General features: G+C 41.9%; 2 protein-coding genes across 4 annotated transcripts in view; one reads left to right on the forward strand and one right to left on the reverse strand.

Moving 5' to 3' along the window:
- Window positions 1–25,347, reverse strand: part of tbcd (tubulin folding cofactor D) — a 55,792-nt gene that overhangs the window by 16,186 nt on the left and 14,259 nt on the right. The window contains exons 14-26 of the mRNA XM_088926799.1: window positions 12,557–12,713; window positions 9,181–9,238; window positions 9,013–9,042; window positions 6,015–6,100; window positions 3,517–3,597; window positions 3,329–3,402; window positions 2,780–2,897; window positions 2,342–2,402; window positions 2,229–2,251; window positions 1,592–1,623; window positions 1,288–1,350; window positions 649–725; window positions 136–217 (exon numbers count right to left, since the gene is read on the reverse strand). Coding sequence (XP_088782925.1) covers window positions 136–217; window positions 649–725; window positions 1,288–1,350; window positions 1,592–1,623; window positions 2,229–2,251; window positions 2,342–2,402; window positions 2,780–2,897; window positions 3,329–3,402; window positions 3,517–3,597; window positions 6,015–6,100; window positions 9,013–9,042; window positions 9,181–9,238; window positions 12,557–12,713 — 942 coding nt within the window. The remainder of the gene's footprint in view (window positions 1–135; window positions 218–648; window positions 726–1,287; window positions 1,351–1,591; window positions 1,624–2,228; window positions 2,252–2,341; window positions 2,403–2,779; window positions 2,898–3,328; window positions 3,403–3,516; window positions 3,598–6,014; window positions 6,101–9,012; window positions 9,043–9,180; window positions 9,239–12,556; window positions 12,714–25,347) is intronic.
- On the forward strand, window positions 18,402–25,155 carry znf750 (zinc finger protein 750). Of its 3 annotated transcripts, XM_088927989.1 has the most exons (4): window positions 18,402–18,479; window positions 18,833–18,919; window positions 21,856–23,418; window positions 23,748–25,155. In XM_088927989.1, exons 3-4 carry the CDS (start codon window positions 22,022–22,024, stop codon window positions 24,406–24,408), a joined length of 2,058 nt encoding a protein of 685 aa, XP_088784115.1. In that variant the 5' UTR covers window positions 18,402–18,479; window positions 18,833–18,919; window positions 21,856–22,021; the 3' UTR covers window positions 24,409–25,155. The 3 variants fall into 3 exon arrangements, with proteins under 3 accessions (XP_088784115.1, XP_088784117.1, XP_088784116.1); XM_088927991.1 differs by lacking the exon at window positions 18,833–18,919 and having other exon boundaries at window positions 18,425–18,479; XM_088927990.1 differs by lacking the exons at window positions 18,402–18,479; window positions 18,833–18,919 and adding an exon at window positions 20,135–21,338.

Genomic DNA, 25,347 nt, shown 5'->3' on the forward strand with positions numbered 1-25,347 from the left:
AGAGGAGATGGTATGGAGCATGTCAGATTAGTTCTTCAGTGGCTCCTTCCCTTATTTTCAAACACAGATTCAGTGGAAACCGCAACAAAAGCATTCCTGCCCTGGCACTGGACGGCGGTGCAGCCTCTGCCTTACCCTGCATGGCGGGGTCAGCAGCTCCAGGCGCCACCTGGTAATACTGCTGGCACAGCGCAGCCAGCGCCGAGACAGCCGCCTCCTGCAGACACAGGGGATTACTCAGACTTAGAAACGAAGGAAACACAATGAGCCTGCCTGCAATAACAGCACTCAACAAGTCATCTCACAGGCTCTCTCACACTCTGTACGCTGAGGTCATGCGTCTGTGATACACAACTAAGGGTAACACTACTGCAACGGGTACATGGGGCTCAGAAACTTCGCTTGGTACTGTTAATAATTTCACATTGGCCACCAGATCTGCATTTCATTGACCTGAGCCTGACAGGCCAGCAGCCTCCCACTTTATTATCACTGAAAGATTTTAGAACTGGGAAATTACAGCATATCAAAAAAATTATTTCTGTTTTCTGTTTTATTTCTGTTTTGTGTCCGCTGTTTTATATTTTACCACTGATTCACAAAATCAAGATCAATGATGAAGAACCTCACTCATGAAAAATACAGTACCTTTATGCTCTGTTTTACTCCACTGGAGAAGAGTCGCAGACTTTTCAAGCTGTCATCAATCAGCCACTGCCACCCTCCTGCAACAGAACAGGTCAGATCATTCTGTGGCACAGTCTGGACACTGCGCGCTCAGCGAGAGCGTTAAGGAGCACAAGAAAAGCTGAATGCTTCCCAGCAAGCATAAAAACAAAAAGCAAAAAAAACATTTTTTGTAAGAGAATGCTTCTCTTTGCAAACACTGAAAAGATGTTTCATTATGCTATGCAACTGAAAAGTACTTATATTTAATACCTCAGTATTACCAAGAGGGGTTCATATACAAACGGAATTATGTTCCCAGCATACCCAGTACTGGCTATGGGACTACAGAGAGATACAAACTGATGAGCACAGTGGTCCACAATTGAAGTTGTGACTATAGTCTGCAGCCTGCTCTGTCATACCATTTCTCACCTGGTGTTGTTCTGAAACTCTGATTGCCTCTTCATTAACTGAAACACACAAATCTCGCCTCTGGGCTCTGGATTAATAGAGATCTGCATAACTACAAACAATAAAGAGGAGCTGATGTTTCATGTGCATGTTTCACTATTGACAGCTTGCGGATGTACCAGCTGAACAATAGATTAACCCACTTACTGATAATGGGGTCGTTCTTGTAGGGCATTCTGGACAATGACAACTTTTCTATTAGGGCACAGACTGCAAAGAATAAAAGAGAAACTCATTTCACTTTAATAAATATTACAGAGCTGTGGCACATGATGCAGCAGAGAAAAAGACTAGGGGATGTTCACAATATCTATATCAGTAGAATGTGTAATATACCCCTTGGGACAAAACACACACTGAGATAACCAACCCAAAACCACATGATTATGAAATGCATTAGCACTAAAATACAAGAATAGTAAGAATCAGCTACAGACAAAATCCAATTTACCTGCTGGCCTCATAAGCTCGCCACCAAGACCTCTACAAAAACATAAAATAACAATAAGTGTGTGCACTCTGAAAATAAAGCTATCAATTACCTTACAATTACTTTAAGTTGCACGATGTCTTGAGTTTAAAAATGCAGCAAGATCAACGATCTTACTGCTGTTAGTCAACCCAGGGCAGACAGACCTTAAAAAAGACCAACAGGATCTTGGCCCTGGAGGGTTTTGGGAGTCTGGAAAAATCTGCCCAGCCCTGATACCATCGCCCAGCAGGATGTGGTAGCTACTGTCAAGCAAATGGGCAACGTGGGCGGAATGTTTTGCAGATTTATTATCTTATGTCCTGCAGTAACCACCCAGAAGCCCTGTTGGCCCTGTGACATCTGAGAACAGGAGCTTCTAGTTCTAAACAATGAATCTACTATCCCACCCACCGGTTAATATTCCATGTAATTTATTTATTCTGTATGTCTGCATTTTCTTGTTCAGTGATACTATATTCGAAAGCTACTCTATATTCTTAGACCTGTTATAAAAATAAGCTATAACCTGATGTAACACTCCTGAGTAATCTTTGTAGAAAACCAAATTAAATAAACAACCCAGAAAACATTACTAAAGTCAGTTAAAGACTCTCACCTGTACTGCTGCCTGTCAAAAAGCTGTGGAAAAGAAATGCTTCATTAGAACATTAGAGTCCCTTGTGTCACAAGAGGCACAGCTAGTCTGTGGAGTCTGGAGAGAGTACAGACCTTCTGGTGAATGTCTCTGAGCCCTTCCACCTGCTCTGGTGACAGAAAGTCAGTTGCTGGCCTGAAAAAAAGGAAAATCATTTAAAATATTTATGTTCATGTGTGTAACAGTAATGGAAATATGCTATGTTAAATATCATCAAACATAAATAATAATAATGAAATACTTCTCAGCTTACTTTACTTCCTAAGTTTAAATGGTTGTTCTCATTACGAAGTTTGCAACCACACACCATTTAATACTTCAAATGAAATGGTGCAGCACAGATTGCCATCTTTTATACTGTGCTGATGCCACACAAGATCCTGATTGTCATTAAGGTAGACAGCACAGGATCTAACCGTGCAGCTGTCGATCTGGGACAGACGGTCTAAATGCGTGCAGAACCGAGATGCAGGTGTGGAAGTGTTGCTGTATATCTGGGCTCCTGTTCCCACCTGTCTGCAGCTGCGGCCAGTTTTGACAGCGCGTGAGTGATCTCTGCACAGGCCAGGATAGCCCCATGTCGGCTGTGCAGGTCCATGCCAGTAGCCAAGGGTAAAAGCTTGGGCAAAACTGTAAAAACAAGATTAAAAAAGTGTTGTGAAGTATGACAAAATCAGTGGTATCATCTATAAATTTCCTATTTAACATTTTAAGTTAGGTTCACCCTTATCGTACTGAACATCATCTTTACAGATAAATTGTTAGTTTTAAGCATAAAAGAATGAAGAAGCCAGGATGGTAAACTGTCCTGAATTCCCACTAGGGGGCAGTGTGAAGCCCCCCGTGATCCTCAGGTAGGCAGATTCACGAAAGATCTCAATTCACCTGGCAGCTACTGACACATACAAGTCACTGACAGAGAAAAGGGAAACAATTATAGAAAATACTCTGCTTTCATTTTTAATAGTCTTTCCTCTGACAAGCTTGTCCACACAGTATTTCCACAGAACTGCTGCACAAGGTCACTCATGGACCTTGGTCTCAAACACAGTGGTACTCACCAGTACTGGCCATGTACTTGGGCGCACAGGGGGTAAGGTTGTGAAGAGCTTTAGTGGCCAGTTCACGAATCGTCCTGAAACGGAGGATTTAATAATCAAGTATTGCCTCAAGCCCCAAGAGAAAGTAGTCTTGAGTATTTCTATCTGCTAGCGCATTCTCCCAGCAGCGTGGGCATCCTGGTCCTTACCCATCCCAGTGGCTGACCTTCATGGTGACCAGGTGGTCTATCATGGCCTGGGTGTACTCTGGAAAACTGGCGATGTACACACTGTGAGAAGAAAACACCCTCGCGGTTACCACTCCTTCACACAACCCTGCTCCCAGAACAACACAGACCAGACAGCTGAAGGCACCGCGTCTCCTCATTCGTGAAGAGACAGGACTTCGAGAGCACATCATGGAGGTACTGAAAATCCTAAAAATGGCTGAAAATGTCTGGACTGTTTCAGGCGTATCTGAGGGAAAAGGCTAGGGCGTGTCTGAAACCAGCTGCCGAGACTTCCTGGGATTCCTCAGGAAAAGGGCTAAACGAGATCCTCAGCAAGCTACTACCCAGATGAGCCAGAGGAGGAAAGGCCTGTGTCCTAGTCTGAAAGCTTTGGAGTGCTGGCGTGTTTTAGACCCCCTCACTGCTGACCGTAATAATCTCAACTGTTTAAAATAATTACTGTCGCTATGCCATTATGTAAAGGACTTCAACATAGAAGCAAAATATAAAATGGTATAAAATTGAGGGCGGAGCAGTGGCTCTGTGGCTCAGGATCTGCGCCTGTGGCTGGAAGGTTGCCGGTTTAAATCCCATAGCCAGCAGAGGAATCCTACTCCATTGGGCCCCTGAGCAAGGCCCTTAACCCCAACTGCTCCAGGGGCGCCGTATAAATGGCTGACCCTGTGCTCTGACACCAAGCTTCTCTCCCTGTCTGTGTATTTCGTGGAGAGCAAGCTGGGGTATGCAAAAAGACACATTCCTAATGCAAGAAACTGTATATGGCCAATAAAGTGATCTCTCTTATATATGGCACGTACACATTTTCTTTTACATTTCTGATGTCCAACTGACATCTCCCCGTTACCCCGGCTACAGTACAACACACTGCAGGACATGTGATAGATGTATACCACAGCTCACTGCATAGAACAAAGCAAACATCTCAGCGATGAGAGCAGTAACCTAGCCACCACTACAAGTCTCAAATGTCACAATGACCTGAAAAACTAGTCCTCTGTAGTGCATGACGTGGAAAAGAACTGTCCAGGTGGGAAGTGAGATCAAGTTAAGTATTTATTTACACTCCATATACCCTCCTGTCTAGGGTTTTAGAACATTGCATTTTTATACCTTTCAGGAATATTTTTCTAACAAGGAAACATTGTACCACATGGCTACCGATTCCGTTTGCATCAAGTTTTAACCTGAGGGCAACATTTTCATAAAGTTGCTCAAGCTCAATCTATTGTGAACTCCTGAATGTTTCCCGCTGTTTTTCACTGTGCCTACTGACATGTAACAGTAAAATCAGTCTCATGCATTTGCATAGAAACTGTTAGGTTCACAGAAAACCGTCCACGTGTTGTTTTCAAAAGTTCAAAACTGTGCCTGACGATTTGCATATGCTCTGAACAGTTTAGCTCACAGTTAGTTCTTCAGGACAGGCAGTGTGCTGTAAACAGATGATATACTTCAGAGGACAGTATATGGCAAGGATATCACAGTCTGTCCTGCTGTTACACATTGTTTGGTAAAAAGATCAGAAAACTCAAAAGAGGTTAAGAGGGTATGTGAATTATTTAGACATTAATCAGAGTATGTTTACCACCAAGGTTCAAAGCAAACTACTCCTTCCAAAATACAGCTTGTCATTCTCATCCCACATGTAAGCTGTCTAACACAGGTGGGTAAATCCAAGGATTCACTGTTCACATCCTGGAGTCCTGTTTAAATAACACTGACCAGGCAACAGAGCAGCCTGAAGGCAGCACACTGTCCCTGACCCCTGATACTGCCCTGGAGTTCCTACCTGTCTGTCCTGTCAGGTGATCTCACAGTGTGACCGAGCACTGGTGCAGCCTCTGCCAGTGCACACGAACAACTACTTTATCACTTTCCTTCATTTGTTGTGACAAAACATAGAATGGATTAAGTACAGTAATAATTGCCCAATTTGAAAAACACTTAAAGCAAGTTCCTCTTCAATTTTATCTCATATTTAGGAATTGTCACAAACCTCCAACCATGAAAAGCGTTTTATGTTCTCAAGAAACTAACACAATATCTGGAGGTGATGTTTGATTAAATAGTGGAATAATATGATAATTGACAGGGCTTCCTAAAAATTTCACAATGTCTCCCTTTCATATGTAATTTCTCATTTTCATTTTCCTAAAGCTGAATAACCTCAAAAACTCCTAAGCCTTATTCACTGGGTCTTCCGAGGGCATAAAGAAGCTGTCATTTGTTACCCCTTTCACCTTTTAACTGGATTTGTGCTCAATAAGATTTAGAATTAACCATATATTGGATGGATGGACTTTGAATTATTTTAATGATGGTTATAAACATAAAAATCAAAGGCCTGGTTATTGCAAATAAGTCAGGTAATTTGTATTATTTTACAGACACTGAGCAAATTAACAAGTATCTTTCTCAAAGAAACTTAAGTCCCTGGATGTTTTCTTCTGCCTTACCTTATGTTTAAGTAGCAGTTGGTTCGGTTTCCAACTGCAAAGTAATCTGCTGCAGTGAGAACATCAATACCGTGTGGGAAAGTGCCCTGCTGGGACAGAAGATGTTTCAGAAGGTCTGTGCCCCCCTTTTCAGGAAAGCATAGTGAGGCCTGGTCAGACTAGGACTCAGTAATAGAGGGAAAGGCATTCAAATACACAAGCACAGAGCCCCTAATCTTCAACAGATCTGTTTTGACAGGAGCCTTGTGGTAGAGATATTAAACAGCAATCTCCACTATTCTCAAATTACAAAGGAACTGCTCACACTTTGACAACACAATGAGTTAAGCAAGAATAGCAGTTTTTAGTCAAGGTTGTTCACTATACTTACTGTAGTTATACTCACAGAATCCCATTATTGAAATGAAATTTGTCTCAATACAATTTCAGTGCACCTTTCTACATTTTCTTGGTAATACATTTTAAACAGTTATGTGATTATGTGTTTTTGACGCACAATATCTCATAAAAACAGGACACTGTCAACTGAGAGGAGATACAGTATGGTGAGATTACACATATTACAGATATGGTGAAATATACATACTGTATGAAATGTTCAATTTTGATCCACATGTTAGACAAGGATATTTTTCTTCTGAATAGATAAAATTCTTAGGCCCAGACTTGCAGGGGGAACTGAATCTCTTAAGTATTAGAATACAGTGTATGGGATTTGTGCTTTCAAAATCCTCAAAGGTACGTGCATGCCAACTCAAAGAGCTACCTCAAGTTCAGTTGTGAAACATGAACAAGACTCGCAAGTGGGAGTTAAGAGGAGACACATTTAGAACTGATGCTGTAGACCCTTATTGACACCAAATGTGAGGATCTGGAACAACATACTGTAAACAGCTAATGTTTGAAGATAAAAATACCTGATCCAGTAAGAAGCAGATGGGAGAGATTTTGTGACCAATTCTTTATTAACAAAACGGACTGACTCTTGTGTTCTTACCAGACTTTTAGAAAAAATCATGGCATATTAATGATATCTGTACTACACACCAGTGTGCTACACTATTTCTAGAAAAAAGTAAAACAAACATAAAAAAAATATAAATTCCTGCTGAAACAGTTCTTCTTATTTGAAACATTAATTTCTAAAGCAGATTTTAAGAAACACCTGTGACAGAATGTCTATAAATTACAGTACAAAATAATCTTACTGTTTTTCTGAAAAGCAATAAAATAGAACTGAAATAAATGGTCAAATACAGAAGATGTCATCTATTTTTTAAAAGTTTCATAGCATCACACCCCCCAAAATAAACTGGATTTCTTTGTCATCACAGTTTCTTCATCTGCTTAGTTTCTTAGATGTGCAGCAGATTGTTCCTCAGCCTCACGTCACTTCAGTTACAGCACAAGCCTGAACGAGACAACACGACAGCATGGGGCTGCAAGCCAGATATTTGCATAATGCCTACTCGTGAAAAAACTGAACTCCAGCAAGTGCATAAATAAACAAATGCCACTATCTACAAATAAGGGAGAGGACTGAGACTTGAGTAGTGGTATTTTTATGGAAGGTAGTCAAGGCCCTTAGAAATCAGATATCAGTTGGTATGACACCCTTTGTCAAAATTAAACTCTTACACTGGTTGATCAGTTGACCCAGGGCTGTTTAAGTAAAAAAAAGGTACAAACGAGATGGATATCAAGATCTCAAGGAATTTATCCAGTTGTTTCTTGAAAGAAGCAGGGGTGCCACATTAAACAACAGCCGTGCAGGTTATTCTAGACTCCCACAATCCTTTGTGTAAAGAAGTGCTCCCTGTTCTTATTTTTAATTGCACTTCCCTTTAGTTTTCACTTGTGTTTCAGTGTTGTTTGATTCTTACGAAGTTCACTGACTTTGTCAGTACCTTTGAGGTTTTTGAATATGTGAATTAGGTCATACAACGACCTTCTCCATTTGAGACTAAAAAGGTGCATTAATTTTAACCTGTCAGTCTAAGACATTTCTCTATTTCCCATTTTTTATTACACAGCATCTAGAAGACAACAATAATAAAGAAAACAGAGAACCTACTGGCCAAGCACTGCAGCAACATCCTTTCAAGATTTCAGGTGAGTGCTTTTATAGTTTAGAAATGATTACAAGAAATATTCTTTAATACAGACAGTGGTTTGAAACCACAGACATTCATCTCCAGTAATTAGCAAACCTCAGACAAGAGTTTTCCCAAGAAAAAGCCTTGAGGAAATGGCCATTGGTCACGGTGTTTCACTCAAAAAGGAAAGCAAATATTCCTGGAGAAACTCATGCACTTAGCACCCTTGTTTCTTGAAACTGCAGAGGGCATGGACATCCTCTTGTAAATACGTGTGCTGACAGGTTCACAGAAAGAAGGATGAATGTAAGCTTAATGACTCATTTTGCATTGTGATTGATATGAAACTTTCCTCTTTTTTACTGTAAATTAATAGTATTGTGTGAGCACAGCCAGACACAGGCAGCTCTGGAAAGAGGGCAGTGCCATCCTCTGTGTGCCTTTCACACCAGGGCTGCAGCAGTGTCCAACAGCAACGCAGAAACTTACAATTCAGAATATCTGGACAGGTGTCCAGTCATACACTATAGCTCTCAAGCCTTCCGAACTATAGCTTTCTTATGTAATAACTTAAATCAAAATTGCATTTCTAACAATAAAGTTTTACATTTCATGAGAACAATCTGCTTCTGAGTAGGAAAAGCACCACCACCGGAAATCTGGCCTCTCTTAAGATAAGGAATGAGAGTAAAGGAAAAATTTACTAAAAGGTTAATAGCATATTAATGTAATGCAGATTAAGTTTTATTTATAGAACTTAAAATTCAAATAATTAGCTAACATTTTCCATATTCATTTAACTTATCCCTTAACTGTGTTAGTGAATTAACATGAGATACACTCTGGATTAGGACATTTGATAAGCAAACGATGATGAAGAAAAACGGTGAAGGTTTCAGTACCTGTCTCCCAACATTCTCCTGGAACGCAGCCTGAAAGACACAAGAAATTCAATAAACAGCCTATAAATCCTGTATATAGTCTTTGCCAACTAATGGCTTCTTTTTCTTTAGATTCCTGTATATATTTCACTTTACTTCTAGTGTAACCAGTTCAAAGCCAACACTGACCGATGCTGCTCTTCGGCAGTTCACATCCCTGTCGAACACTCCCGCGATGATAAGGGCCCTGCAAAGAAGAAAAACAGGTAGGGATATATCAGAACAGCTGATATATTTTGCAGTCTACAGTCTCTTTTTAAAACACGTACTAGCATAATCTGACTCCCATAAACAGTGCCCTGTAAAGAGATCAGGGCAAATTATTTTGCTCTCTCTGTATATAAACATTTCAACTAAGTTTGAACTGTGTTCTACTGGAATAACTATGGAGAGATGTATGAAGTCTGAGAAACACAAGGTTAGGTGCTTTAAACTGCAGTAAAGCTGAAGATAGCCTACTGAAACAGATTCTCAAATGACATGTTTAATTTGAACTAATTTTCAAATTAGTTGAAAATTTAAGGATATCTATTTTCTGTTTCTGGTTTTATGTGGTGCTAATAGGTTTGTGTATATTTGAATAAGGTGTATAAAATCACCCTTCAGGCAATGTTATTTGCCTTTGATCATCTGGCGTAATGGTGCAGAGAAGCAATCTTTCCTTACGCCTCTCTGTTCTGCACTGAACAGGTTCAGCAGAGAGCTGCCAGCGCCCAAACAGCCTCCTGCTCAGCCAGAGCTTTTAAATGCAGCCTCAGCACAATCTCAGGCATGTTCAGCCCAGCAGGCTCGTTGCTGCGCCTGTGGTAACAGTCATGGGAATGTGCAAAGGTGAAAACACTGCAGCATGGCTCACACAGAGCCAGCATGGGAAGCATGAGTCGCCTGTCAGCATGGGGAGATTGCAGCCGGTGTCTCCTTACAGGGCTCCCGGTTCCAAGCAAATACCCTTCAGGATTCTCCTCCAGTTATCACACTGGTAATGGAGTTAATGTGTGGTCTCTTGAGCTCTGAATCTATCTCTAAATTCAGTGCAGCTGTGTTTCTCAGACAATCTACTGTCATGTCAACATATTTCAGACAACATTAACAGCAAAACAATTGCAATGCATTATTCATTTAAGGTCAAAATTTACTGCTAATTAAAAAAAAAACTTTAAAATGTTCATGAGACCTATCATTTTAAAATGGCCTCAGTACTGCTGAATTGTAGGAGAATAGTACTGCATTTAGTACTGCAAGACCAGAAAAAAATCAACAAGAGAGGCACATCTTCCAGGTGTTTAGTTAGTCACACTACAAAGGCAGATGCAGTTGCCATTGGGATGGTTCATAGACTGCTAATGATGCAAAGGTTCAGAATCAAATTAACGACCTGCAACGTTGAGTGTGAAGGTTCAATGTTCACACAAAATGAGTTCAATGGAGAGATTATATTGTCTTATTGCTGTTCTACAGTTTTAAATGCAGGCTTTCAATATCAGCGTCACACAATATGGAGTTTACTCAAATAAAATAAAAATCTGTAATGACAGTAAAGCAGTGAGTATCTGTTTCTAATCTTTCTCAATTAATCATGCTAGAGGTGCTGAGAAATGACAGAACCACACTTTGACACTCTGCTGCATTAGAACAGGTGCCAGATAATTAAAGTATTTCAAATTTGAGAGCACACAAAATCAATTAATACTATAATTTCTTATTAGCATGTGTCTTCAGCTCATCCTAGGGCAAGGCACCCGCACAGAAAGTTTCTTTTGTTTAATGTTAAATGTGCACCGTGCCAGAATCTGATGAAACAATGCAGGACCCGGCAAGTTCATCTAAAAACTGCCAAATGCAATCGAAACTGCAGGAGCAGAAGTGAAACCTGGCAGCTCCTGACAGTTTCTGTAGTTTGATTTGGGAGTTAAACTCAATGATTGAGACTCTGCAGACAATAGGCTTCACTGCCCAGGGAGGGACAGGAGAGAGGGAAAGGAACCAGTTAGGCGGCACAAGTGGTTCTTCAGCTTGCCGAGACACGTCCTCTCAAGCAGGAGCAAATCTGCAGCACTTCAGAAAGGAGAGTGGCCATACGCGTTTCTCCAGCTGCCACACTTCCCCACACTGGCCACAGCGTGATCAGTGAAAACTCCCCCAGAAGCTGCTCTCACACAAGGTGGAGGACTCTTTCCTTAAAGGGAGGGGCACCCTGGTTATTGTTTATTGTTCACTTTAACCAGTTTGTTAAGATGTAAAATTTCAAGGCTCATGAGTGGCTACAAGAGTAAATGTGTTCCTTCTTGGCTCATTGCAGGCTGATCCCTGCCTGTTTCACGTCAGATCTGTTAATAATGGATTATAGCTTATGCCCCTTGTACAGAAGCAACCAGCTATCTCGACTTGGCACACAACATGCCAGGAATCAGCGAGCATTTGTTCCCCCACTAAGTTTTGCTTCCATTTAGCTTTCAGGAATTTTGTAAATCAAATTTCTCAGTCCTAAATACACTGTTGTTCAGAAAAGCTTGATGTTCTCTCTTTGATGTTTGACAAAGACATAGCATCATAATTTGGTAAATTAGAGGTGCAGGGTGCAGGGATATTAAATCGGTCAGAAGCTCCAAGAAGCTTTTCAAAGATGAAGATATACCTTACAGCCATGCAGCAGAGTTCCTTGTACTGGTGAACAAGTCTGGCCTGGGGCAAGCTATCTCAGACTCGTTGCTCAGCCAATACCCACACCCTGCCTTTTCTTTACACAATAATGGAGAGCCTGAGGGCGGGCGGGTGAGGTGTGGCAACGCCCACACTGCACACCGCCTCCTCTCCATGCTGTGCTGTCCGCACTCCCAGCATGGCAGAGTGAGGGCACATGAAGCAGCTCAGCGCAGAGCTGTGTGAGGGGACCGACTGGAAAACTCCCAGAAAGACAGTCTGTGAAATGCTTCCCAGCTACAGCTTACATCTATGTGATTCTGTCTGCCATGTGAGTTTGTTCCTTCAAACCTAAAGCCTTACCATACATAGAGGCTCCTCCAACATTACATCAGCAACGAATAAAGGAATTCTAATATAAAACCTGAATAAATCATTAAAATCACACAAAATCTGTTTTTACACTCATAACCATATTTCTGTAGCAAAAATTAAACAACAATAAGATCTCTAAAAGAGCAAAACAGAACAAGAAATAGAGCAGATTTTCATGATAAAACAGGTTTCACACCTGGAATTCCAGGTTATTAACTAAGAATTGGGTAGGGCCACAGGTGCGTACTGCACTTGTGTATTACACCTGCAAAGAAACGTAGCTTGGTGAATAGTGCAGCGTCTGTGCATTCAGCAGACACATTATTTGCATCTTAAAAAAAATAAAAGTTATTATTTGTAAGGTCTCAGGCAGAATTTATTGTCTTTTGGAGATCAATCCTTTTATCGATCCTATATTTGGTGTCTTTCTGAGATGTCTTAAATCTTAGTGGCTGTGATTCAGTGCAGTCTCCAACGGAACACAGGCTACCTTGCAATCGGCGTGACGAAAGGCTTCAGCTCCTGGGACTCATAGGCGCGGGCGAAGGCCCAGCACACATAGCTGGCGGCGTCTCGCACGTTGGAGCCGACGCTGCAGGCCCCACGCTTCTCGTCGTAGGTCAAAGCCTTCAGGATCACCGGCACCACTGAGGGACAAGCACAGATAGTCACCCACAAGGTTCTTTACAGCCAGCAAACAGAAAGGCACCTCATGCGGAATATTCTGTACGTCAGAGAAAACATGGCAGCATGGGAAACAGGCCTGAGGAGAGTGGACAGACACATTCCTGGGCGTAAGGGAATGTCCCACCCTGACAGGCTACAGGAACTGAACCACCTTAGTGTTGATAGAGAAGACTGTGAGGGGACCTGAGCCAAATCTTCAAGACCCTCAAATGCCTTGACAAGTAGTATCAATAATAATAATAATAATAATAATAATAATACATTTGCTTACACTTATATAGCGCTTTTCTGGACTCTCCACTCAAAGCGCTTGTCAACCCCCCAGTGAGCTTCTTCAGTATCAACAGTGAAACAAAAACTAGATGTAACCCGTGGAAATGTGCTTTTAGGTTTGAGAACACGAGTCAGTTCCTTACAAGCTATCCAGCTATGTTGTTGAAGCCGACGATCTGGCTTCTATCAAGAATGGCAGGTGATAGATGAGATGCTCAGATCAATTAGTTACTAACTACCAAATGAAACAGGCTGGACAAATGACCCACATTTGTTAGGAAATGCTATTATCTTGGTAAGCTTTGGTAAAGGCTGGTTTATTTCTTTTATTACGAATGAACAGCCGCAAAAGCATTGAAGTTTTTTTTTCAGTTGTTCTCACACTTCTGGAGCAGTGAGAGGAGCTGAGAATTTGTCTCGTGTACGACACACCGGCAGAATTCGATTGCCCATCACATCACGGGGGGAAAGGGACACGGGCTGACAGCTGCCAAGAGTCCCTAAAGTCCCTTTTCCCAAACAAGGAGAGGTGCCCTTCTGGAATTCTCGAATTCCCACAGAGATAGTTTTGGGAAAGTTCAGTGTGAGGCTCTAATTATCTATCCCGGGGGAAGGCAGATACACGGATTAGGCAAAAGCAGAGCTCATATGCAAAGTATCTACTGCCTTTAACAATTCTGAGCCTTAAAAAAGTATTTTGACATTTCTCTGGCTGAAAGAAAACCGTACAGTCATCTTTATACACTTTAACAATTTCTTGTTGGGACCTGAAGCAGGTGGTTACGTTTCATTAGAATGACAAGTGCTTCATCAAAGAGCGGCTGAAGAGAGGAGGCAGATGGACAGAGATGTTACTGTCAGAGAAACTTGTCCAACACTCCAAAATATTACAAGCATGTCTGAAACAGTGCCACTGTGCTGTAAAATCTGGACAGCACTGTAATTGACACATTAGAATAATTCCTATATAAACTTTCAGAAATTCCTACAAAATTAATTTATTCTACACATGAGATCACATGTAGTGACCCGGTAACGCCTGGGTTCAATTCCTGGGGTGCTGTCTGTGTGGAGTTTGTATGTTCTCTCCTTGTTCACATAGGTTTTCTCAAGGGTGCTTCTATTTCCAACAACACTCCAAAGACATGCTGGTAGGTTAATTGGATTCTGGGAAAATTGGCGTGAGTGTGTTTGCGTCTGCCCCGCGATTGAAAGGTCCCGTCCAGCATAGGCACCGGCTCTCCTGCGACCCTGGTTATTGTTCAGTTTAATAAAGTGGTAGAAAATGGGTGGATGGATGAGATCACCTGCTCCTAGGAATACAGTCCAAGTATCCACTCATGGATGACACTCCTACATGTTTGTTTGTTCAGACATCATTAAAGCACATTTTGAAACTCGCTGACATTTATAAAGAAAATTGTTTCTTATAATAACTAAAAATATACCAGCTACAGCTGTAAATAATCATGATACTACTTTTACACTTTAAACCCTACATTCCCAGAAACAGTATTATCGTTGTTTAGTTTCTGTCATTGCCCGCATGCCCACTGAACTGCTGCACAGGGACCATGGAAGAGCAGCCTGTAACCTACACAGTCCTACCCCAGGGCAGATAATAAGAGATAATGACAGTCCACACAGCCCTGAGGCCTTTATACAAAACAGCCAAATTTACTGCACTGTCTTTCTCTAGACAACAAAATCTTAGGAACATTAAAAGTAGCCAGTTATGGGACAAACCTATTCCCAGTAGAAAGGTTTGCTATAGGCCATTTCCTACATTTCATTTACATTTTTGCCAGGGTTTGCACAGTACAGGTAAGTCGAATCTACAGAGCGACAGCCTGACTGCGGGGCTGCCGCCCAGGTGGAGAGCTACAGGGATCTCATTCAGAAAGGCACAGCGTCATCAAGACCGAGAATCATAAAACCTGGAACAGAAGCAGAGAAACAGCTGTCTGTTGCTCACTGAACACCTTGACAGTGAGTGAGAAGAAACCAGCACTTCATGGAGTCAGAGGGAACATGTAGCTGATTTCCATCTCACAAACATACTGGTGCCCACAGCTCAACACTTTGCAGTGTGCAGACACAGTACCCACAGCTCAACACTCTGCATCTTATCATTTCTATGTTTAACCAGTGCAACACAACAAGCTTAATCCCTACAAACCTCTACACTGAACAGGTGTCTGTGACCAGTGACTGAAAGCAAGAGATGTTCCTGCTACCCTGACTACATAGTGCTGTCAGGTGTGGCAGGGCTGTCAGGTGCGTGAAGCACCATGGCTCAAAGTCAGAATGAAATGGCGAATCACCTAGGCTGGGTCTGACAGCTCAGATACTCTGTGTGTTGCCCTGTGGGCATTCACTGCCAGGGCTGACAGGAGTTGGAAGCGATTTTCAGAAACAGAAATAATCCTTCCATTTTAACAACACTTGTTAAACTAATGACTAACACACTACCTGCTGCTGATATTTAGGTAAGAGTGCTTTTGATACTATGCGTGCCCAATTTGCTTTGCTGTACTGAAATAACAAAACTTTATATGTTCTTTTTATGTGTTGCTATAATAAGGAATGATATAACCCATTCCACACAGCTCTGCTACACACTGGTAAAGAAGGTGGGCTTAAGCTGCCAAGAGGACAAGCAAACAAAAATTAGAAAAATTAAGTGTGAAACCTGTGTAACAGACTCATAGCTACAGTATAGCCAAATGAAAAAACCCCGACAAGGTCTTTCCTTCACTATCTACAGCACCATAGTGTAAAGCAATATCAGAAACAGACCACACTGCTGGGTTCATGAGGAAAATCAACAGTGAAATCAAAACTAGTGCTCCGATAGGCCCCTTCCTGAAGAACAATATGTGTCCTTGAAAAAGTTAGAAATACTGTTGTCCTGGCGATATTTTATTAAAATGATTCTCAAAGTGAACAAATCACTTTCCTTCATGTTGTTTTAAAAAGGATGAGAATAAGGAACCAGTTCTCTCCCAGGGCTTCGGTCACTAGAGATCAGACACTGAGACATGACTGAAAACCATTTAATACCTCAGCAAAAGGAGGAAATGTAGAGCTTGAATTTGTCATCAACACCACTGGACAAGTACCTTTCCTACCTGAAGTCTTAATGACCAAGATAAAGTACAATACACAATAATGCAGCCTGAGAAATACGAACCAAAGAAGGACATTGTGGTGTAACTTAATTCATTAGGAATGAATGATCCACTGGTGGCTACAAGGTGTTCTCACTGAAGACTGGACCCAGCAGGGATTAGGCAGGGCTGCTGCAGGGAGACGATCCTCCGGATGGGAGACAGAATGCCAGTGACACTGCCTGGACTGCAGCTGCTCTAATGCAGGAGCTTTACTACTCTGCATTCCTCCAAAGACGGGATCGGAGCACTCTGGCAGTTACTAGACCCAAGCGGCTCCCGAACTTGCCGTCTCTCCTTCCTCCAAAGAGAAGAGCAAACCACCAAGACTCTATCACAGCTTCTATCTTTTCTTCTCTCCCCGGCCTCTAGGTGCCGCATGGATTTGCATGGCTGTTTCTGCACCAGCCCAGCAGTGAGCAACAGCTCTATCTGCATTCCTCCTGGAGCACACCCTCAGGCTGCCAAAAAACTCCTGACGTCCCAATCGGGTTTGTGGAGCCCAAAAATGCAGTTGAACCTCACCTGCGGGTACTATGATCACCAGCCTGCCTTGGAGGCCAATTCCTTTTAAGAAGCAGGACAAAAGCACCAAGAATGATGTTGATGAGAGCAGTGAGGGTGACAGTGAGAAGTCCCACCTGCTTTAAAAGTGTGTATGTCTCCTCTGGCTCGTGCTTTCTGTAGCTGTTACACAATATGCTTTCTGTGTGATAGAAAGATAACATTTCCACCTCATTCACCAACTTAGCAAGCAGATAATAGAAAGCATTGTTAACACTCACTACAAACGTTCAATAAACTTTTGACGCCAAAGGCCATAGCACGTTTTCTTGGAAACTGGTGTGCTCATTTAAAAAAGTTCTTTTATTATTTGAATAAAAGGGAGCAGATACTGAAACTACGCAACATGCCAGACACAAAAAGTGTTTCAGAACAAAAAGCAAGAAGAGAAGAACAAGAAGAGATACTCATACACAGAACAACATCCTATCAGTCAAGTGTCCTGTCATTTCTGAGATCTTGCTCAGGAAATGAGAACATCAATCAGGTTTTCTTTCATAGTGTCTTTCCCAGGTGCTGCAGGACAAAGACATGTGGGAGAAGCTCATGATCAAAACACAGCACTTCTAGATATTTAAAAGGCAATTTTTTTTCTCGTTTTCATCATGGAATTCTCACTTATCTCTTAAAAAGACATATATCGATTATATCTTAAAAAAAGATAATATATTGAAGCAGGTAAGATGGCATGTTTAGAATCTCATAAGACAGACAGAAAGGGACAAAATGGTATAAATCTAATTTCAGTAAATAAGTGATTAATAGGGTTAAAAGAATCCAATGATAATATGCAGGAAACACTATGAAAATAAAATGTAATGTAGGAATTAGGAAGATAAAAGCCATCTTTAAAGACTAATTGCTTCCTTATTTCCTTATTATCAGAATGTTTACATTTAGCTCATAATTGCCAACAATATAATCAGAAATATGCTGTATTACTGACAATTTAATTATAATCCTGTATATATTCAAAATAACATTTAAAAAAAATTCTGACAGGATTATCGTACAAAACATCTTGTGCGCAATACAAGCCTTGTGGACTTCCTGAAGAATATGGTGGTGAAGAATTTTAGAGTTTGAGACAAGGATTGAGCCACTGACTCAACAGATCGCTCTGAGGTACCTCCCTCCTTCCACAGCCCACCTAGAATCAGCTACCAGAGGTATGACACAGCACGAGATTCTGTGGAGCAGACACCTTGAATTTAGGATTAGGATTGGGAGGTAGCATCCATGTGAAACACCAGTTCAGAACAAAACAACTAAAATAATAATGAAATTGCAGTATAAGCTTTCTGTAGCCTTTTTTTTTCAAGCCTTTAGATTGTTGCAGATTGATTGATTTAATGATCTAAATCTTCAGATTGATCTAAAGGACCTTTAGATTGCTGTAGAGGGTCTCTCTCAGATTTAGCTGAGCCTGTGGCCCTGCCAGGCACCTGTTTACAGCAACACTGCCACCCACTTCTCCAGGGCAAGAAGCAGCGAAAGTGATGTCTGCCTGATCAGGTGTGGAGGTGAGGCTTGCAGAAAGCAAATGCACACGCACAAGTGTTGCTTCGGGCTGGAATAATATCAGGTGCATCTCTGCAGCCTCAGGGCTCTCCTGCTGTAGCTCAAATCCCTCCCACTGCTCAGAGTGCAGCTCAGTCTGAGAAAGACAGCGCACAAGAGCACAAGAACAGGAGCACCACTGACACAGCTACAGCGCAGGTAAGAGCAGCCTCTTTCAAAACTCTCTTAACTTATAATTTGTGGTTATTTGTCTGGAAGAGCCAGATGATTTATGTGTAGAAAGCAGAGAGCACTTTAAAACAGGGAGAAAAAGTAAAAACAAATCTAAAAATAAGAAGAAATGCTTAATTTCATATTTTAAAAATGGATACAAAATTTCTTTAACTAAATACTGCAATTACCGCATTCAAAGTTATGGTTTAAATACGGGGAAAGGTATTTAAAAAAGTTTAATTGAAAATTAATGTCCGTTTTTAATTTTCTTGACGATTTTAAGAAATTAGACCTCTCAGAAGAGTGCAACGTGTACAATATGCTTGTCTTATTGACAGAACAGACAGCGAACACTTCAAGGACAGTTCAAACAGAACCAGACCAATCAGTCCACAGCACCAAAGACAAAGCAGCAGTTTACTTTTGTAAGTATTGTCTTTACCTAATGAAATGTGTAGCCGTACAGATGAAGCTGGACAGTACGCCTGTTATAGCTGTAAAACAGCTGTGTGGTTCTCCTGAGTTGCAGTGGCCAGGACTGTGCTGTGCACCTGTTACTGCACTTGCTGAGCAGCTCTCACCCTGCCTTTGTCTCTGCTGACAAACTAACACAAACAAAACCAAAACAAAGGCCACTGAGACAGCCACTAAGGCTAATACACTCTCAGCATGACACGAACTGCTTCTGAAATTGACGATTTTCTTTTTCCTATGAAATAAATGATATATGACCAAATATATATATATAATGAATAATATATACTGTATAGGAACAAGTAGGTGTTTATTCCATGCTGAAAAGAGAAGAAAAGAAACACAATGTTTCAGATGTGGAGCCATCTTCAGATATATTCATATAGGTACATACACAATTCAAACATAATAAATAAATTAGGTTTTTAACGGTCTGACGTGTTTTAAATCTAATATGAAACAACCTTTTTATTAACGATGAACAAGTTGGGAGAGCAGAGTGAAAAACTGCGCTTCGGCACACAGTGCTGTGGAGTTGTAGCTGAACACTGTAGCTAGCCACCATTGCTGCTGCCTCCCACCCCCCACAGCCCTGCTCCAGGACACAGGGCACGAACCACAGGCTCTGTGGCCCTTTCCCCCTGGAACGGCTCCCTCCGAGATTTAAGTTTGTCAGACTTTTGTTTAAGACACTCAAACCTGAAGTGGGAGTGGTAAGTAATCCTGTGTCTGAAAAACTGGAGTGTCAGCTTCTTGCGACACTGCGTCACAGAGCCGTTCCTTGGGTGGCGCATCGAAACTCAGCCACCGACAGGCAGCCTTCAAGGGACAGAGGCAGGAAAGCCGCTCAGGTTACATTCTGCCTGCCTCAAACACATTCTAACTGAAGCAATTGCTGCTTTTGAACATCTGGATAACACGATAAAAAGAGCAGATTACTCACTTATCATTCATGTTAATGCATTGAATTTATTTTTTAAAATCTTTACTGCATTACTGAATTAAATATATTACTCAGAATAAATCATCTTTTTTGTGCAAAAAAGTTTAATAACAAAAAAAAAACAGAATGATGAAACGTTTAAAAAATGTCAGGGTATCTTTGAAAGCCTGTTCTGGAAATCCGCAAATACTGTAAATCTTTGTTGAATTTTCTGAACTATGTCTAGACAGTGAATAAATATCAGTCTGGGTAAAAACTATAGCTTGAAATAAATATCCATTATTCTATAGGCAATGCGTTATCTAACACCTGCTATTTTTATTTAGAGGGACAATTACACAATCTGCAATTAGATACTCTAAGTCCTAAACAGTTATTTCTTCACCTCAACCTGGACAGAAGTTGACAAAATATTCAAAAACTAATTTTCACCAAGACTGGAAAATCTAACAGCGAAATCTAAATGATAGCCCTTTGGATCAAGGAGCAATTATCCACATGTAACTCAGCCTTAACAACAGGAGAATAGTCAGCTGTAACTTCCCCATATTATTAAATAACTGAGATCTCAGTCAATGCAGTATAGTGCCTAAATTATTTCCAAAAGACTTTTTAAATGTGATCAGTAAGAAGTTTACAAATAGAAATTCTTAGGTATCCTGACTGGATATTAAGCTACTGTCAAAACAGTGTAGTTTACGTCTATTAAAATCGCATCTGATTTGTGACAAAATAAGTGGTTAACATGCTGGTATATACCTGCCCATCCATCCGCCCCAGCCTTAGTCAGGTCTGAGACTGGACAGCGCATGACCATCCAACACAAAGCCTCCTAGATAAAGCAACACAATTTAAACAAGATACACATCCAGTTCTTACTTTGAATACCCATTTCCTTTTGAAATGATTAGGTTATGCTCTAATCAAGATTACAAATTAGTAAAATGTTAGCTAATTGCTACCACAGAATGTTCATGAAGCAACACACTGGCAGTTAACTATTTTAGGTAATAATTATGGATAGCAAAAGTGTTACTGCACAGTGAAAAGCCTCTTCCCTTTCAGCCGGTGACAGAGTCAATGACATATTGCACAGTATCCTATCAACAGGATCATTTGTCTCAAATCCTTTTTAAGTTTAAAATTTCTCAACAGACCACCTGAGTAAAACCAATGCCTTCACTCAAGGGATTATTTTTTTTCTACATTAATTACCATAGTCATTTCATCCTAAACACACTGTTAGAAAGCAGCTATTACCTTCTCAACAGAAACTCATTTACAGTTTTGCGATATGAAGCCATGATTGGACAGACTTTCTAGTTTTGATGAAAGGATGAAATCATCAGGTTTTGGTCTGTGTCAAACATCCTGCAGGTGAAGTCATGAGAAACAGGCTGCAGGAGATTCTCACGCCTCCAGAAGAGGTTTGTATCAGTGAGACATGTTGCTACAGGCCTGTGCCACTTACTCGGTAAAACACTTCTGTTTCTAAATAAAATGATCTTCTTTGGCCCTCAGACAAGGCAGCCGAACCACAGAAAGCTATTTGGTAATAAAATTCACCTGCGGATACAGAGATTTACCTAAGAAAGGTCTGAGTTGTACTTTAACACCCTTATTAATAGCATGGGAGGTTCACAATGGCATTTTACTCCCTTCCCCAGGAAAACCATTAAAAAGAGAACTACCCACAAGAACGGTGCAGAGGCCTATTCAGGCAGCTCAAATTAATATTGATATAATGGTATCAATCTAAATACTGGCCATCAAAAACAATACCACAAAGGTGATGAGAAAAAGAGAGGATACCATTTATTTATACGATAAAGCACAAAATCCTCATATGCTTATTTAAAATAACATTGCATATATGTAGTATTGTACATAAATTCCTCAATTCTCCCAGCTTGCCTCACTAACATTAAAAATGTTTTGTTTCAGAGGCCCTGAGCTCCAGTGAAGACTTGCTCATCTGTAAACACTCAGAAGCGGGATCAAATCCCATCCGACTGGCTTCATCCTTCAGCAAAGGAAGCTCAAACCGAATCACAGGAGCAGCGGTAGAAGACCGAGGACAGGACAGCAGTCCTGCAGCCCTTCCAGCAATATGAGCAGCACAAAAGAACGCAAGCCTAAGAAGCCTCACTATATCCCAAGACCTCCAGGTAAACCATTCAAGTACCACTGCTTCCAGTGTCCCTTCACCTGCAATGAAAAATCTCATTTATTTAACCACATGAAGTACAACCTGTGCAGAAACTCCATCACCCTGGTGTCAGAGCAGGACCGTTCTGGGAAGCCGGCAAAGCCAGCTGCCGCAGACCCCTCCCTCAGGGTGTCAGCCGAGCCCACGGACAAACACGCGATCCTGGCAGCTGAAGAAAGCGTGTCCGCAAAGAACGATGCTCTACCTGAGCAGAGAATCACAGAGGAGCCGGAAGAGGAAGCTCAAAGTCAGAGAAGAAGGGGGTCTCAGAGCCCCACGGGGTCCCTGCAGAGAGATCTGAAGGTAGGGCTGCCAGAGAGCAGAATGGACAAGCAGCCCGAGCCCATACCGAGGCCCTCCGCCTTTGTTCCCATCGCAGCCCACCGGCCAGCTGACAGGACAGACAACAGAGACATGCCGCCCTTCCACAAACCAGAGGGACCCACTCCGGCTCTCTCCTTCAAACCTACATATTATCATCCCAGTGCCACTTGGAGAGCTACCCCAGGATTTGTCCCACCAGACTTTTCTCACAAATCATCACCTGGCAAAGTCGTCGGCCCTACCAACTACCCGTCGGCTGTGATGCCTGAATACACCCCCTACATCTTTACAGAACATCCCATGACAGCGATCTACCAGCCATATCTAATCCCTGGAAATCCCCACGAGCATGAAGGCACCCCCTTTTCCTCTTACTTCATAGACCCTCAGAGGTCCATGTTTCCCCATGTGTTTCCAGCCCCAACGATCCCACTCCCAAGCCCTTTGCCTCCTTCTGCCCTGGAGAATCCCTACAGGCTCTACCAGTCTGTCCACCAGGCTCCCCCCATCCACTATGGAATGTATCGGCCCCCACACACCCACGAGCCCTTGTTTCAGGACTTTCCCACAAAGTCCCATCTCCCGGTAGAAGGGTATGGCAGAGATGTGGGAGCAGGGGAGTGCAACCGATACCCTGCCTCGCGAAGCCCAGCCACAACTGACACTCACAAACACGCCAAGGACTTCCCCAGGCCTGCTGGGAGCTCAGGCACAGGAAACCAGGAGCAGGGGGCAGAGAGCGAGATGAAAATGAGCCCCAGAGCGGGCTGTGCTGCTTCAGGCTCCCCAGACAGGCCCAGCCCCACCGGGTTCACCCAGAACGACCCCGTTTCTGACAGCCACCACCCCACCTCCGAGTCAGGCAGGCCTCACTCCCACCTACCAGGAGACAGTCTCGCTCTCAAGAGGATAGCAGACCCACTGAGTCCTCCTCCTGCGGCTCCGCAGAAAGACACCAGGCGGCCACCAGAAAGGTAACTGCAAACTGTTGCCCACAAAAACCTTGTCACGTGTGCACACAACAAGGCCTGATATTGGAAAAAGTTTAAAAATGTATAATTGGAAAAGGGTCAGTTACTTGAAATGTTTGTATCTTAATATGGGTTATGGCTTTAATTTTGCAGAATATTTTAACAAAACCGCCAGGAATATTAAGCAAAAAAATACTAAAATACATCTTTAGGCAACTACAAAATTAAGCTTCTTCAAGAAATACCAAATCAGGGTTTTATTCATATTTATTTCCGTTCTGTAATGAAGGCAATGAAAACCAACACCTTTTCTATTCTTCTTCTGCTCACAGCTCTGCAGAAAGCCGAGGACAGGCATCAAATACATTTGATCCCTGCAGCTCGCAGGAAACATCAGAGAATGAAGAAGAAGATGAGGTTCCTCTGAATCTTTCCAAGAAGCATCATGTTGTGGAGGGGGAACACGTTACAACCCTTCCAGTCAGCAGTGGGAGCTCTCCAGGGACAGGGGACAAGCACGACATACAGGACATGCCTTTGAACCTCTCTTTGAGGGCTTGTGCCAGCCAGTCTAAACCTCCCAGCCCAGCATCCTACTCCCTGGAAGCTCCCCCACACAGCCCAACACCGGTACAGGTGGAGAGGGGGTCAGGTGGGCAGTATGCCCCATCCTCCCCCCAGCTGGAGAGCATCGATGAGCAGAAGCAGACTGCAGCCTTCGCACTCTGCCAGCTGGCCAGCTCCAGCACCCGCACTGTGAACCCAGAGCCAGCCCCATCTCTTCCTCAGGGGAATCCTGGGAACAAAGTGGCTCAATGTTCGAGCTCTCTGCCGCCCTCTGGGACCCCAGATGCACAGACAGTGGTACACAGGTCCTCAGACAAAGGCCAGAAAAGGCCCAGCTGTGAGGAACCCTGCACATTTCCACAGAGCACTAAGAAATCCAAGACTGAGACCAACAGGACCCTGAGGAAGAGACCGCGCTGCTCATGAAGAGCAATTACCTGGTGTGTTTTGACTGAATTGTTTATTTGTTTTTAACATACTGCTTTAAATTTTATTTTGTTGTTGTCCCCCTTTTCATATACAACGCAAGGCTTATAAACATAGTTAAAATTATTGTACAACTCTTATTGACTCTTATTTGTATTGTATCAAATTTAGGTCTTCATTTTTCCATCTTTAAAATTGGTACTTAAAACTCAGTACAAGCAACTGTACCAAAAAAAATACACCAAAAAAATAAATAAACCAGGCCACATGACACATGTAATGTATTAAAAATACAAAATGAAAGAAATAAGATACACAATGTTTAAACGATCTTTAGCCAAAGACAACCTTTTTTGCATTTTTGATGTTAAAAAAAATCAATTGCACCATCGAATTTCTGCTTATAAGTAAATGTAATACATGCATTTAGATTTCATTTGATTTCTTTAAAGGTACTGCAATTAAATCTAAATACAGCAAACACAGCTTTGAGGTAACCCACATGATTGTTCTTACACAAGTGGGGCCTTTGACTGTAGCCTTTGAACAAAACTCTGTGCAGACAAGGACAGTGGACTGATCTTGCCTTTACTAGTTTCACTGTCAGGGACAGATATCATTCAAGGACTGTTATTTAAGCTACAATACAAAACATATTTATTTCTGCCAAGGGTAAAGCACTAGGTGGTGGAAAACTGTAAATAAAATGTGAATATAAAAATGAAAAATAAAGGATGAAAAACAAAACATTTTTCAGTTTTCTTGAGTTAACTTTAGAACATAAATTGTACAGAAAGAAATATGTATGAAATAAAAAAAGAAATAGGTTCTTATTCTGGGTTTCCTTTGTTACGTTCTCAAAACGCATGTGTCAGGAAACACTGCTAATGAGACAAGCAGGGGCCCCACCGAGCAGCCTTCTGCAGTATAAACCTGCTA

The sequence above is a fragment of the Atractosteus spatula genome, chromosome 11 (genome assembly GCF_055471065.1).
Source record: "Atractosteus spatula isolate fAtrSpa1 chromosome 11, fAtrSpa1.hap1, whole genome shotgun sequence".
In the NCBI taxonomy this organism is placed as follows: Eukaryota; Metazoa; Chordata; class Actinopteri; order Semionotiformes; family Lepisosteidae; genus Atractosteus; species Atractosteus spatula.